General features: G+C 43.7%; 2 protein-coding genes across 2 annotated transcripts in view; both read right to left on the reverse strand.

Annotated features, from left to right (window-relative positions):
• Nucleotides 1–855, reverse strand: part of LOC134188311 (talin-like) — a 25856-nt gene extending 25001 nt beyond the window's left edge. Inside the window, exons 1-2 of the mRNA XM_062656507.1 lie at nt 796–855; nt 510–582 (exon numbers count right to left, since the gene is read on the reverse strand). Coding sequence (XP_062512491.1) covers nt 510–582; nt 796–855 — 133 coding nt within the window. The remainder of the gene's footprint in view (nt 1–509; nt 583–795) is intronic.
• A 12091-nt stretch (nt 856–12946) lies between these two features.
• On the reverse strand, nt 12947–13687 carry LOC134188314 (TNF receptor-associated factor 4-like). Its single transcript, XM_062656510.1, has one exon. The coding sequence runs from the start codon at nt 13685–13687 to the stop codon at nt 12947–12949; it is 741 nt and encodes a 246-aa protein (XP_062512494.1).
• Between the last annotated feature and the right edge of the window lie 1949 nt (nt 13688–15636).

Raw genomic sequence — 15636 nt, forward strand, 5'->3', positions numbered from 1 at the left:
ATTAAACTCTGCATGCCAGAACAATGATTAGACTCTGCTCGCACACATCTTAGTTTTAGTTTCAGCTTCATTTCTTCGATATTTTCAAGCTTGCAGTGACAGGATATGCACAGCAGCGTCGCCAGACCATCACCTTTGACAACTGGTCGAGCGGTAGTCTCGCTAGTCGAGTGGTTAGACTAGCTAGCGGTCTGCAGAAGAATCAAAGAGTCCTCGTTTCATGCCGTCTACCAAGATATCACCGCAAACACGGCAGACGTCTCTTCTTTGTCCATGAGCTCTCATGGCATTTACAAATGATATGTTGAGCTCGGTAAAACGATCCTACGCTGTTAGACACCATTTAGCATCGTTATTGATAAATACTTCCGAAATCATTTTAGTATCGACTTGGTCCAGACCAGAGTTCGCGCGCTTCGCGCGCTCTCTGGTCTGGAAATTCGAGGCTACAAATGTAGCAACCCGTGTCGGCGACGAATTCCCATATGTGACACAAAATTTCCTCTCACCTTGCGACGGATTCTCGCCGATTCGCTCACGAATCATCTTGCACGCGTCGTACACGATCATATTCGGCTCGAACTAGAGAAAACAAAACGCGTAAACGTCAGAACGGCGCGCAAACGGCGCCGCGTCGCGCCGCGCGACACCAAATGTCGCCAATCTGGCGCTCTACGTCGTCGTGACGCGTCGTAACGTAATTTTTCCGTCTGTCCGACGCTGTTCGAGGCGATTCCCGGCCTCGTCGACGGCGTCGAGCGCACACACGCGCGTCTGGTCGCTCGTTTCACTCGCCTGCATCGTTTTGACGTCGTTCTGATCAACGATGTTGATCTGCAAGGCGAGACTTGCCATGATGGCCTAGCTTGGTTTGAAAGCACGCTGAGAACGTCGATAACCACAACCTACTTCGACGGGTGGATCCTATTATCCGGGTGTCAAATTCCATATACGGAAAAGTGTGCTTTATAGAGCCCGGATATGACATACAGAGACAATGGAAATAAAAACAGAAAAATTAAAATAATAAATGTATGTTTTAAACTAGCGAGTAGCTGCGTTTGTCGCTTATTTTAATATTTTTGTGCGTTTAGCTGTGCGTTTTGAGGGTAACGCGCGCTACATGTAGCAAGCTGTGACACATGCGTGTAGGCGTGCCTTCCGCGTTTGTGGCTTGTTTAGCCACGCCTATAGAATTCGACTGCATAAATATCTGGGCAGCCAGTTCTGCCTTTTCTTCTGTATCCGGGTGTCAGATTTCATTGTAGAGAAAAAGTGCGTAGCTACCAGACGATAAAACACAAAAAATGTAAATCTAGTAGCAAATGTAGAGTATGAAATAATCAAACAATTTCCGAGCATTTGTCCGACGCTATTGTAGATGATGAATTGTCTCGCGTGGCCAGACCTTTTCCTGACGCGTCACACACTTCCGGCCGTTGCTTAATTAATTAAATTTGGCTCATGCTCATTGTCTGTTGTCGGTATCCATTTCGTTAATTAACGATGGTTGCTGTCAACGTCACAGCTGAAGTTGTCCATGACCAGTTTGTGCAACATAGACTAAGAACTTTGTATGTGTACAAATAGTTTAATTAATTAGGGGTCGTCCATAATTGTTGACATTTTTTCAAGCGTACAAAGCGTACGCTAAGGGGGAGGGGGTAGAAGTAGTTGTACGCTTTGGGGGCGTGGAATAAAATATCGATGATCTCTTACTGAAGTCAGGATATTGCATTTATGCCTGCGGGTAACTATCGTTTTCAAGTTAATAATACGCATGACAAATATAGCGCGCTAGCTTGGCCGGCGCACGTGTTGGAAGCGTGTATGGCGTGGGACAGGAAGTACTCTGCTGTCCTGAGGGACTTGTCAAAGAGACTTTCCGCTGTTCACAAAGCACCAGCGAACAGATACCATCAGTTTGTGAACGCTTTTGTCTTTGTCAGCCCATCTCTGTCTCGCGAGGAAGGTGTGCAGAAAGCGAAACGTCAATGGAAGACAGCTAGTCAGAACGACGAAATGTGCGCGGCAATCTTTGAAAGGGCTTCCAAGAGGATCGACCAACTGAAACGCAACGATATCACTTCGTTTTTCAAAGTTCAGCCTGAGGTAGCAAATGAAGTTGAGAATTCTCCGCTTGAGAGCAAGAATTCACTGTAGAATTAATATCCCATTTCAGATATCAAAGGAGAGAGCGGAGCATTCTTCTAGTAAGCCCAAGTTAGTCTCGCGTAGCCAGACCCCTTTCCGCCGCGGCCTCCCCGGCGAAATGGGGTCTGGTGTACGGCCTTTGATGTCGCTGTGTGCCGCGTAGCCAGAAATCGGCTATCTGAAGACCGGATTTAGTTTCTTAAACGCTTCACTAAAGACAGAGACTGGTATGCACGCAATGCAATCCTATCTCAATAGCTTCTCTTGTTTCGTAGAGAACAACTCGAAGACTACAGCTAGAGTCGTTGCTGTTTGTGAAATCTGCATGTCTACAGCAGCGATTAAACGATTTGGTCTCTTCCTGGTTGCTACTGTATGTGTTCACCAAAACAACGCACAAAACACATGAAATGATTACCCAAACACAGAAAGACGACTCATCTTGTTTCAATGACGTCATGCAACTCCAAGCCCTTCCAGATATCGCTCACTCCGGACTGTATGCGGTCGCTTTAGACGTCAAAAAACAGCAAAGAGCACTGAGTACGTTCGCATCCAGTACGTTCGCATTCAGTCTCCGTTGTGACACGAGCGCACAACGCTAGATCGTACGACGTCGATCATGGCTGCATGAAATCGAAGCCTGTCGACGTCAACGTCCCCGCGGCCGCGTTTAATCGCTGCTGTAGACATGCAGATTTCACAAGCAGTAACGACTCTAGCTGTAGTCTTCGAGTTGTTCTCTACGAAACAAGAGAAGCTATTGAGATAGGATTGCATTGCGTGCATACCAGTCTCGTCTTTAGTGAAGCGTTTAAGAAACTAAATCCGGTCTTTAGATAGCCGATTTCTGGCTACGCGGCACACAGCGACATCAAAGGCCGTACACCAGACCCCATTTCGCCGGGGAGGCCGCGGCGGAAAGGGGTCTGCCTACGCGAGACTAAGCCCAAGTCTACAGAAGAGAGTCAGCCAATAGAAGTGACTGTAGCCACGCAAGAGATCAGCACTGCTGCTACTGCTGCTGCTGGGATAGGCGTTGACAAACTTGTAGAAGACAGTCAGTGTTGTGCTATTACACACCTGTGCTTGCAGATAGAGATAAATTACTCTGACCTGCTCTCTGATGATGTCAGGTCACACCCAGAATTCATGAAAATGCTTACTTCTATTGCAGTGTCATCCAAAGAGTACTTCTACCTTTTCTCAGCTTGGAAGGACAACCAAACTTTTGTGAAGAGTCAATCAAAGGTAGATGAAGCAAACAAAGCTGCGGAAAAATCACTCAGTGACTTGAAGACTGGACTATTAGAGCTGTCTAACATGAGTGTTGTTACAACGACCTTAGCAGTTCAGCTTCGGTCATGCCAGGAGAAGCTAAACAAGATTTTATCTCTTCTGCCCAACATGTTTGAAACTAAAGAGTGCTTTGGAGAGAGCCATTCCCTACCTTCAAAGTTGCATCCGTGCACAGAAACAACGAAAACATTGCAAACTGACTGGCAGTGGCCGATACACGTTTTTGGCAAGTAACTCATTGGGTTTGAGTTGGGAGTCAGCAATTGACAATATTTCTGAAGTTGAATGTAGTTTGTGCAGTGAGTTATCTCCCCTAAATGCCAAACAGCTTCAAAAACTTCCCCTAATCAGAGACAAATGCTATTACATGGGAATGGAGTGTATTCCAGACTTTGTTTTGCAGAGGTAATTATGCATAGCAGATGTTGACATATGTACGTTGAGAAATGTAGTCAACCAGATTGTTGAATTTTTTCCTGTTTTATGCGTAGAAATGGGTGATAAGTTCATTTTACTGGACTACACAGAATTGTTATTCAGGCCGAACATTGTACATCAGTTGATGACCCTAAACACGGAGATTGACAGTAAGGAGAGAATGACAGAACAATGTTTATTACTGACCCAGCGCACAAAGAAGGCATCATGTTCTACCAAAGACCTGGACCTGTGCCTTTGCAGAGGAAGTATCCCCAACTTCTCACGGTCATCATGGACTTTGTGAAATTGCATGGGTTTGCAGCACATGTAAGAAGACGTACTGGTACCTTGACTTCCTGTGGTGTTAGTCTAGAAGACATTCAAAAGCATGTGCTTCAGAATGTTGATGGTTTGTCAAGCATTTCAAAGTAAAAAAGATTTACAATCTTTTGAAGCCAGCTAGATCTAACACTGCTGAAGCTGCAAGACACAAGGATGCACTAGATATTCGAGTGGGAGTAAAAGCCTGTGACTTGAGTAAGGACAATCCAAATGCCCATGAGTACTTTGCCTCTGTACAATGTATTCGCCAGATGTGCGCTGAGTTTCCTGCAGAATGTAGTATTTTTTCATGTGATAGCAAGGCCAAAGTACACATTGGTGGACAAATAGTTTCTCGATATCATCAGCTACGGCATTTTTTTCCAAATGATGATACACCACATTTTCAAGATCACGACTTTCCAGTACCTGGATATTTAATTGAGCCAGATGGCTACCTTTTGCTCAGACCTGACAAGTTTGGCCGGGAAATCTTGGATGTTCCTGCTACAGGGCCTCTTTGGATCTATAACGGGTGCGTCAAAAACACGTCTACTACCATGTTGGATCACCTAGATGATTTGAGTGATATCTATGATGAAGAATCTTCAGTGAGAAAACCAGTTCTTGTGCTACTGACAGATGGTGGTCCTGACTGGTCACCCAAGTATAATTTGAACCAGTTTTTCTTAGGCCGGTTTTGGAAACCTTGACATGCTCATCAGTGTCTGCTTCCCACCAGGACTATCCAGATACAATCCAATCGAACACTTGTGGTCTCCTTGTTCTAAATGGCTGACCGGAGTGTCTATTCCTGCTTGTCTTCCGGACGAAACGGTACCACCTACCCTGCAATCAATTGATGCAGAGCAGAGAGCTGAGAAGGAAAGAGCAGTCTTCAATAATGCCTTAGATCGATTGAATATGTATGGGAATGGCAAAGTGCATGACAATTTCTGGGTGTCATCAATTGGCATACGAGGGACTGATGGTTCTCATCACAGACAGCTGAAACACACAGACTTTGAAGAAGCCAGAGAAATGTTCAAGGCTCCTATGAAGTTTATCAAGAGTGACAACAAAAGTGCAAACTACTAGAAGAGTGGAGGTACTATGTGAAGCGTATGGATAGGAGATGGGGACTGGTGTGTTTTCGAAAGGGAGCTTGCGGTGACATGCCCTGTGACTGCACAACTGTTGAGGTGAGTGCCAAGAACGTTGTGAAACTGCCCAACAGTGACAGATGGTTAATACCACCAATAACACCTGATCCTGAAAATCCTGGGCATTACATGACATTCCGCCAACTGTCCAAAGCATTAGCTTTTAGTAGCCCAGATCAGCATATGAAGAGTGTGATGAATACCAGTTGTGGCAAATGCAGGAATGTCTTTACTAGCGAATCCGATCAAAAAAAGCACATAAAATTGGTACACGGTGGAGTCAGGTGCTTGGAAACTCAGACAGAATCAAGCAAGTGTCCACTGTGTAAGGAGCACTATCCGTCGAGGTACCAACTGATGAAGCATCAGGACCAGGAGAAGCACAAGTTGAAACGGGGAAGCCTAGGAAAGACTGTAAACAAGTGACAGAACGGTCAGTGGATGGTCCGGCCATTTAATTTTCTATCTTTCAATTTTCATGTTTTCATTTTTCAATTTTTAATTTAGTTATTTTTTCATTTTTAATTTTTAATTTTTATTCTTTAATTTTTAATGTTTACTTGCATTCTTATTTAAAATTGCTGTGTTTATTAAATTTTAAATTTTAATTTTTCATATTTTTTGTAAAATGGCTTTCATTCTTTGATGTTTGGTTCTTGTGATCTTTAGATTTATCTTTTAAAGTTTGATTATTAGGCACCTATGTGCTCAAAACTAGAAACTTGAACGCGCTGTTCGCTTTTCTATTTCTAATGAATAGAAAATAGAAAATAGAAAATAGAAAATTGAAATGACCAAGGACGCTAGACACAGCAGGGGTCTCACGTCAGCGGGGGTCTTAGTCTCAGCGGGGGTCTCAGCTGGGCTTCCATGTACGCGTGTCTCAGGAGATTACATTTCCAACACCCAAGCAGGTGTTTGTTTATACTTTACTTTCCGTCACGTGCCAAACCACGTTGGCAGCTCCGGTTTGCCACACTACCTCGGTCCCTAGCTGTATAGGTACGTGCATTGTACACAACACGCTACCTTTACCGTAGATGAACCGGTTGGAGGGAAATGTTACGTATCTAGCTCTACTACTAGGTACTGTACCTAGATAGGCTCCGCCCTAGCAGATCGCCGAGTTGGCAACTGTGGTGAAGAAGTATACAGACTCGTTTGTTGTCTAGGAAAAATCGAGGCCTACACGGTACCGTACAAGGGTGGGCGTGGTACTCTATAGCAGGTCACATTTCTTCATTTCGTCGGACACGGAACTACCAATTGTGTTTCCATCTGCCACAATCCAAGGTGCTGGTGCCTCCTCGTCGCGCATCTTGACTGCAGATATGAACGTACGCGTCGACAATGACAGATCACTGAGTGACACGGTAGAACTCTACAGTCATTGTCTAACACTATTGACTCTCTAGTACAGTAGCTATACTCAGTATTGGCATTGTAGTCTACTTAGTAACTAGCTCTAGCTATCTGTAGCTGACTAGCTACATGTATGACCATGTTCTTTCAGTTGTAGCCGCACACTGTTCTACGTTGATTGAGTTAATTAATTAATTGAGTTGAGTTGAGCACATAGAGTTCAGTTGAGTTGACTTCAAGTAGAGTTCAGAAGGCTTTGTACAACGATGGACGTCCATGTCTGTTTGCTTGGTGAGTTGTGCGACGAAATGTGACCTGCTAGACAATACCACGCCCACCCTTGTACGGTACCGTGTAGTGTGCCCGTGAAAGCGCGTAGTCTACTACTTGTAATAGGTTGACGGGTTCGATGTTTCAATTGTGCCTCGATTTTTCTTACACAAGAAACGAGTCTGTATACTTCTTTACCACAGTTGCCAACTCGGCGATCTGCTAGGGCGGAGCCTATCTAGATACAGGACCTAGTAGAGAGCTCGAGAGACTGGTTTCAGACCGCCCACGAAGTTAATAAATCTGCATTAGTGCGCATTGTGTGCCAGCTGCCTTGGGCAATTTCCCTACATGCCTGGGAACCGCCCTTGTTGTGGTTGCAAATTAAGGCGTGGCGTGGTGTGGCGCACAAACACTTCGCAAACTGCCAGGAGAGCGTTCCTATCGCTTTCTGCCCCCTAGATTCGTATTGATCTTTGAGTTAGCGCGGCTTTTGAACGGGAGTTTGTCTTTTGTTAGACGATCTGGGCGTCCTAGGCATCGTTTGCGCTATGAGTTTGGCTCCAACAGCTTCCAAATCTGATGCAAATGGTGAGACGCAGTTCAAGTGTTGAAGTGTAATGCGTGCTTGTCTTTGTACAACGTACGGGATCGTTGGCTGCTTGGTTTAATTACATCTTGCAGAAATTATCTGCTCAACAATACGTCTGATAAACTTCGCGTCGTTGTGCATGCTGATACAGATTGCCCTAATGGCGAGCACTTAAGGCCTGTCCACACTAGACCAGAATGGATCGCGATCGGATCGCGATTCGATCGCGATCCTGCCGATCGCGATCCGATCGCGATCCGATCGGGATCCGATCGGGATAGCGAGCGTCCACACTGCACTTTGAAAACGATACCTCCGCCTCATTTCGCTATCACGTGACTGATGACCGATGTGTATGTGTGGTTTCTTTGCTTGTAGAAAGCGTTGATACAGCGACGTAAGGTGAGCGAGAACAAAGACGAGTGAGGAGTGTTAGATGTTCCGACTACACGCGTAGCGTACGTGAAGGTAACGCCCACTATTTCTAATTGGATTCAACCGATCGCGATCGGATCGCGATCGAATCCACCTCGCGATGTGGATCGGACGGATCGCGATCCGATCGCGATCGAGTTGCAAGTGTGGACAGCGTTGCGGTTGGATCGCGATCGGATCGCGATCGGATCGCGATCCAGTTGCCAGTGTGGACAGGCCTTTAGTACAATTAGCGACGTCAGTAGGCGGTCTGAAACCAGTCTCGAGGATTGACTATCCGGGGAATGACGACTGGGAGAGAGATCTAATCATGGCCAGGTTATGCGCTCACGTGATGGGCATAACCTGAAGTAGCTCACGTGATTGACTGACACGTGCGGAACCAAACCAATATTAGCTGCAGGATCATCCGAGTGTTTGTCAACTGCAGCAAATTGGAAGTAGCAATTGACTTTTCTATATAGTTAGTAAACTTAGAGTAGAACGTTACAAGGGCCGGATCCAGAGGGGGTTCAGGGGGGTTTCAACCCCCTCTTTTCCAATAGGCGTGGTTCAATAATTTCATATAATTTCATTAGAAAAGAGAAAATTAGGAATGCTATAAATAACTGCTACCAGATGAACTCCCTCTTTCAAAAATTCCTGGATCCGGCCCTGGTTACAGACCGTCACAAAAGTATAAAGCCACTCCGTGCACGTGACTATACCTGAAGTTTGAATAACCACAAAATTTTTGTAAAAGCTTTTGCAAAAATAATTTAAATTGTCATTTACTGCAAATTTTCTATTCTAAACTACAGAGAAGGACTCTCCATCGCTATTGGATTTGTTTCTTATAACAGAATTTTGAATTTTGAAGCGCGCTACTTTGACCACAAAATAAACACGTGAGGAATAGCTCAATGACACATTTGTTATTCAATTTTGCCATTGCTGAAAGAAACCTACACATGCTTTACCCATAATCTACTTGAAATACAAACTTCTTTCAGCTTTTCTTTAGAAAACGAAAAACCACTATGACGTCATTGACGGGACTATTTGTCATGTTTGTCAATAATAAGAAAAACACAAAAACCAAAATAACTTGAAGCATCAACTGAATAATGTACAAAACTGTAAAAAATCTACTAAATTCTTTAGACTGTACACAAAATTTCTATATGTGTGACTTTCGGTTTGAAATGGTTGTGGTCGAAATGTTGCAAAATGATGTTGATGGCGCGAAATCTTTGATTGCTTAGTCGTTGTTTGAGCTTATAATAGTATACAGAGCTGCCAAATTGCAGATTCCTGTAGCTGAGTGACCAATCTTTCGTTGGATAAAATTGAGGGAAATTCGGACAGCTGGTGTGAGATTGAGGATGCCCCGAGATCGGCAGCTCAGTCCACGACATTGCGCTAGTAAAATCGAAGCCTTGAAAGAATGTGGTCTGGGTGAGAGTAACTAACATCGCCAAAGCCGTAGTCATTCGCCTAACGCCAACACAATTGAGAACCTTTGGCAAAACTTGAAGGTAGCAACAAACGCTGATCACTTTCGCAAAGAGTGGGCGGCAGTGCAGGCGACATTGCGTGATTTCTTTAAAGGGAGTGCGCGCGCTAGTAGAGTGTTCCGCGACGAGTTGAATCAATCCGGAAAGCAAGAGGAAGGAACACGAAGTATTAGAGCAAAGAGTTTACGTCAAAGAAACGTTTCATACAAAACCGGCTTTCTTAGCTAGAAGCCAAAACAGTCTAGAAAGGAAAGGTCATTCTGCTACACTGTGTAGACGCCCACACAAATGCCGTTTGCATTTTGCTTCCTAGCGCAATGACTTTTGAAGTTTTCTCAAACAAAGTTGTCACGTTCTTGCTCTGTTCTTACTCTAACACATGGCCTATTTGCTAAACGCTGTCTATAAGTTCTAGTCGGTAAATCATCCTGAAAAACTTCCGGTATAGTCACGTGCAGGGAGTGGCTTTATAATTTTGCAACGGTCTGTAGCTGCATCTACCGTTGACATTGTAGAGTCAGTGAGGCTTTGCAACGACCTGAAAGTTGAGAATTGAGATGAAATGGTTATTTAGTTACTGATTCAGTGGAACAAAAGTCGAAATAAATATTTAATTAAACGACAGAAACAAATTGGAACGATAATAGTTTAGAAATGATGTACTGTGTACATAATTATTGACGAGCGAAGCGAGCCTCTCTCTTGTCATGTCAATTAAGGTCGCCGCATGACAAAAAAGCTAGGGGCAAACAACAATTGCAGACAAATGGTACAGTGAGAATGCAACCACTGTGAGGCACCGATGAATGGGAACAAGAAATAGTAAGCAAAGTTCTCCCCAATAGATCGTACGAGGTGACAACTACACAAGGTATAACGTACAGACAAAACAGAATACATCTAAAACCATCCAAGGAAACAATTTTGAGAAGATCAGTGAGTCAGCCAGTGAAGACACCATCGACCAGGAAGCCATCAATTACCATTGAACCAAAACAACCTAAGAGTCAAGATCAAACTCAGCAAACAACCTCAGTAATGAAGAAACATATACCAGCAGCGACTACGGCTACTAGAAGTAGACGAGTTAGCACTAAACCAAAGTACTTGAAAAACTATGGGCGTATTCGTTTGGGACTATCTTTTTCTGGAAAAGGTTAGGTTAGATGGAGTGGAAAGAGACAGGACACGTTTACCAATCGAACAGAACCTTTCCAAAACAAGATAAACGAGGCGGTAACAGAGCTATATGCGCATGCGTAGCATCTTTCTAAATAAAAATTGTAAAATTATTGACTAGAGAACACAAGCAATGACAGTGAGGTAACGTAAGACTAATTTATTGTACATTAGATGTATTACCATGCCGGTAGGCTGAAGTTTTCGGCAAATTCGGCGTCTAGAAGAATCAGTGCCTTTTATCAGAATCACCCTAGCCTCGTCCCCAGACTCTCTCGCGCTAGCATTGTCCGGTGCCCGTATGACAATTCCAGGCGCGGGAGAGTCTGGGATCATCCCGCCTACATCCTGCCATATCTCCTTTCTAAATGCTCACTTAAGTGTCACCCCCAACGTCATCAACTGTCACCCTGAACGTCATCAAGTGTCCCGTAACTTCAAAATCAGATTAGCGTTAGTCTAATCCAATAAACGTATCACAGTGGATGCTATGACCATTGTTTGGTGTTTGTGGCATATCCAGCACTCGCAGACAACTGCCGCATGTTGAAAAGGTAAGACTATGGAGTGTTGGTGACGGGTTTCGTGTAGGCTTGTAGTCTGAGATCTACAAGTGGCGGATCCGGAGTGATGACCTACGTAGTTCACACGCGGCCATTAGCGTTTGTGCGCAGACTAGACTCTGTAGCAAAAAGTGCGCAATGGCAAGGGAAGGGGTTGATCTTGACATGAAACTACCGTCTGGAGGGTCAACTTGAAGCTTCCAGGGCTATTCTTTCGCGAAAAGATGTATTTGTTTTCATACTTGAAGACTTCTCGAAGGGTAGACGGTAGTTTCATGTCAAGATCAACCCCTTCCCTTGCCATTGCGCGCTTTTTGCTACAGAGTCTAGTCTGCGCACAAACGCTAATGGCCGCGTGTGAACTACGTAGGTCATCACTCCGGATCCGCCACTTGTAGATCTCAGACTACAAGCCTACACGAAACCCGTCACCAACACTCCATAGTCTTACCTTTTCAACATGCGGCAGTTGTCTGCGAGTGCTGGATATGCCACAAACACCAAACAATGGTCATAGCATCCCGTGTGATACGTTTATTGGATTAGACTAACGCTAATCTGATTTTGAAGTTACGAGACACTTGATGACGTTCAGGGTGACAGTTGATGACGTTGGGGGTGACACTTAGTGAGCATTTAGAAAGGAGATATGGCAGGATGTAGGCGGGATGATCCCAGACTCTCTCGCGCCTGGAATTGTCATACGGGCACCGGACAAGACTAGCGCGAGAGAGTCTGGGGACGAGGCTAGAATCACCCCATGTGTGTGTGGTCTTTGTCATAGCATCCACATTTCCACCTGTTAGAATGTCTACTAACTCTTCGGGAGTTTGTTCTACCGACCATGAGAAATCAGCTGCCATTCTTTGAAATTTTGGCGCGGGCAATCCAGAATATGCGCAAATAGTGGTCTGGAAATGCTAGGCTAAGCGAATGAGTTGATTTGGAAGGTTGAAACTATGGACACAAGTTTTATATGTCTATAGGTGCGTTTTCTATCCTTTCTATCTGTATTGATGGTAGGATAGGTCAGAAAGTCTATCCGCTCTATCCTTTTTCGGAAACAGAAAAGTTACCAATCGAACAGCGTACATACCTTTCCAGTCTATCCCTTTCCGGAAAGGTTTGGGAAACTGTTCATGCTATCCAGAAAAAGAAAGGTGCCCAATCGAACACGCTAGCGGGCCTTTCCACTCTATCTGTTTTTAGAAAGGTCCCAAACGAATAGGCCCTATGTGTGCAATTACTAGCTAATTTATAGTCTACTTACAACGGTAAATCTAGAGTTGCAGTTGAGAGACATTTCATTGTTTCAAACCTGTTTTTTTTAAGGAAAGGGGATGTAAGGGGTGGAGTCTTAGTATAACGCCACACCTGTATAATAAGATGATACACAAGTAGATAATAGATTTGCTATACACAATCCAGTGTACGTGTACAGACCTTGGCCTGCCTGTTACAGTAGCTACAAACTCACAACTACTGAAAACCACTCAACTTCTCAGACAACCAAGTAACTAGTACAATGGTCATGCATAAAGAGTATCCCACACATCTGCTTAGATCTAAAACTGTAACAGCTAGTACACACAACATAGAGAGTATGAGACAGCAAATAATATTGTAACAGAAGATCAATCCTTCGTGTCCTCTCCAATACAGTCTTATAAAAGAGTCTGCTCTGCATTAAAGTTACAGCACATTGAGTTGAAGACAAAACTGAATAAATATTTCATTATTTTGAATGTAGGATCGTGAATTCAGTGTTTCTTGAGTTATAAAGTCATCGGTTGCATCAAAATATTTACCAGGAATAAGTTCAACCGTTTTTTCTCGTCTTACAACCACATTTATTGCATCAGACTGTTGGTCTATTAATGTGAATGAAAACTTGCTGTGCTGTTTCTTAGGAAGCTGATCATCATAATCTCCTTTACGTACACATACATCCACAGAGACATGAGATCCTTCATAGAAACCGTATCCAAGTGGATAAAGTTTAAGATACAAATGATATCCTTGTGGTCCTGTGTAGAATGACTTTGATCGGATTGACTGGTACTCTGGTAGATCTGATTGTGCATTCGTCATCCAGTATGACCAACTGGTTACATTCCACTCAAACACACAAATTTGACTCTGAGAAACAGACATTCTACCCTTCTTGGTAATAGCTAATTTTAAATTCTCGAGTTCACATTCTCTTTTAGCAAGACAAGCTCTTGTGGATGAAAGTAATGACTTGGTTGTTGCAAGTAACAACTTGGTATCGGACTGGTGTCTTGTCAAAAGACTAAGATGACATACAACCTCATTTTGCAAATGAACTTTCAATTCATTACTATTGCCAGTAAACTGACAATCTGCTTCACTAAATTCACATTCTAATGGTCTGTTAGGGCATGTCCCATCCTTTTTGACAGGTTCATTCATATCTTTTCTAACCACTTGTTGTTTACAAAATTTACATGCGACTGGGAACATCTTACATTTCTATGGTGGTGATTCAAAAATTTAAATATTACTGTGGTGTTACAGTACCAACATTCAACTCGCCTGTTGACACACGTTTTCTTCATGTGATTTTCCATATCTTTTTTCATCATCATTTCTTCACATTCATTTCTTCACATTCATTTCTGCACAGTACATCAGCAAACGCACAAGTATTGTTGTGTGTTTCTCTCTCCTTTAGTTCTCCTTTCCATCCACATCCCTTCTCTTGTTGATCACAGTAGATCATCAGACTCAATATTTCCCTTTTATCATAGTTGTTTGGATAGATTTCTGATTCCTTCTGTTCCTCTCTGCATACAGGACACACAATGCGGTCACGCCTTGCCAAGGGCCTCACACAGTCGATACAAAACAAATTGCCACATTTGGTGACTGTTGGTTCTCTCAAAGCCAGAAGGCATATCGTGCATGTGTGTTTGTGTAGTAATCGGTCTACAAATCAAGCATCAAATCCTCCAGCAGCCATCTTGTACGCTTTACATATGTTGTCGACTGTCGTAGACGAAAATCCGAAAACGCAAACAGAGATCTAGAGCTCCGCCAGGCTGCGTTTACGCGGTAGACGTAACCCGAAGTAGCTCACGTGATCGGCTAACACGTACTGAACTGCACGATCATTCGAGTCGTTTGTCAACTGCAACAAATTGAAAGCAGAAGTTACCTCTAACAAACTCATTCTGCATTTACCGTTGACATCCTATAGTCAGGAGAGGCTCTCCAAAGCTCAAAATCGAGATGAATTAAATTAACTGAATAAGTGCCTACTGATTCAGTGAAAGCAAAACTTCAAAGTGCAAGGAAACAATCAGGTATAGTTTTTTATATGACAGACACGAATTGGAACGATACAGGGTTAGCAGCAATGTTGTACTACGTAGACCAGTGCAGCAGACATCAGCAAGCACACGTACACACAGCAGTACTTCTCCACCACACGACAAACCGTTCCACCGTCCATCTCTCTCAGACTCTCTCCTTCCACCGACCACCAGAATGCGCCAACATGCAATCCACCAACTCGATCTTACACTTTGCAACAGACAGAGAGGCTGCAGTGCTCAACACTCCCAGCAGCCGTACCCATGCCTAGATACGCACAAAACGCCTCTCCTAGAATGAACTTAACTTATATGAGTAGATCTTACGAAGGCAAATCAATCGGTATGAGTTATTCCATTGTCTTCGTTTTTGTATGCGATGTTACTGTGATGTGCAACGCCCACGCGCGCGCCCCGTCGACTAAGCTCCGCCCACTGTAAACGAATCAATGCGTTTACGGATGACTGCTACAAATATATCGAGAATGCAGAACGTGAATGCAAAGATATTATGAAGATCTGCATTCTTGCCGTCAGTGGTTTCTCTCTAAAGTAAAATGGTGTCGTTAGAGCTGTTTTCCCGCCAGAGTTTCAAGTTTGAAGCAGAATTCCTCAATACCATGGCTTACCTAGCTATAGATCGCGCTTGTGCTCGATTATTTGTTTATCCTTGTTCTTTTAATATCCGAAGAGAAACGTTCAGCGTGCCGTCTGACGTGTGCTACAGAGGACGTTCCTATTTTCACATCTGGTCTACTCACTTTCTGATTGGTAGAAGGTTACAATCCCGGATGTAAAAATAGGATCATTCTTTGTTGTACACGCCAGACGGCGCGCTGAACGTTTCTCTTCGGATATTAAAAGAACAAGGATAAACAAATACTCAAGCACAAGCGCGTTCTCTAGGTAAGCCGTGGTATTGAGGAATTCTGCTTCAAAGTCTGGCGGGAAAACAGCTCTACCGACACCATTTTACTCTAGAGAGGAACCACTGACGGCAAAAAGGCAGATATTCATAATATCTTCGTATTCACATTTGGCATTCTC

Source organism: Corticium candelabrum, chromosome 12, assembly GCF_963422355.1.
Source record: "Corticium candelabrum chromosome 12, ooCorCand1.1, whole genome shotgun sequence".
Taxonomy (NCBI): Eukaryota; Metazoa; Porifera; class Homoscleromorpha; order Homosclerophorida; family Plakinidae; genus Corticium; species Corticium candelabrum.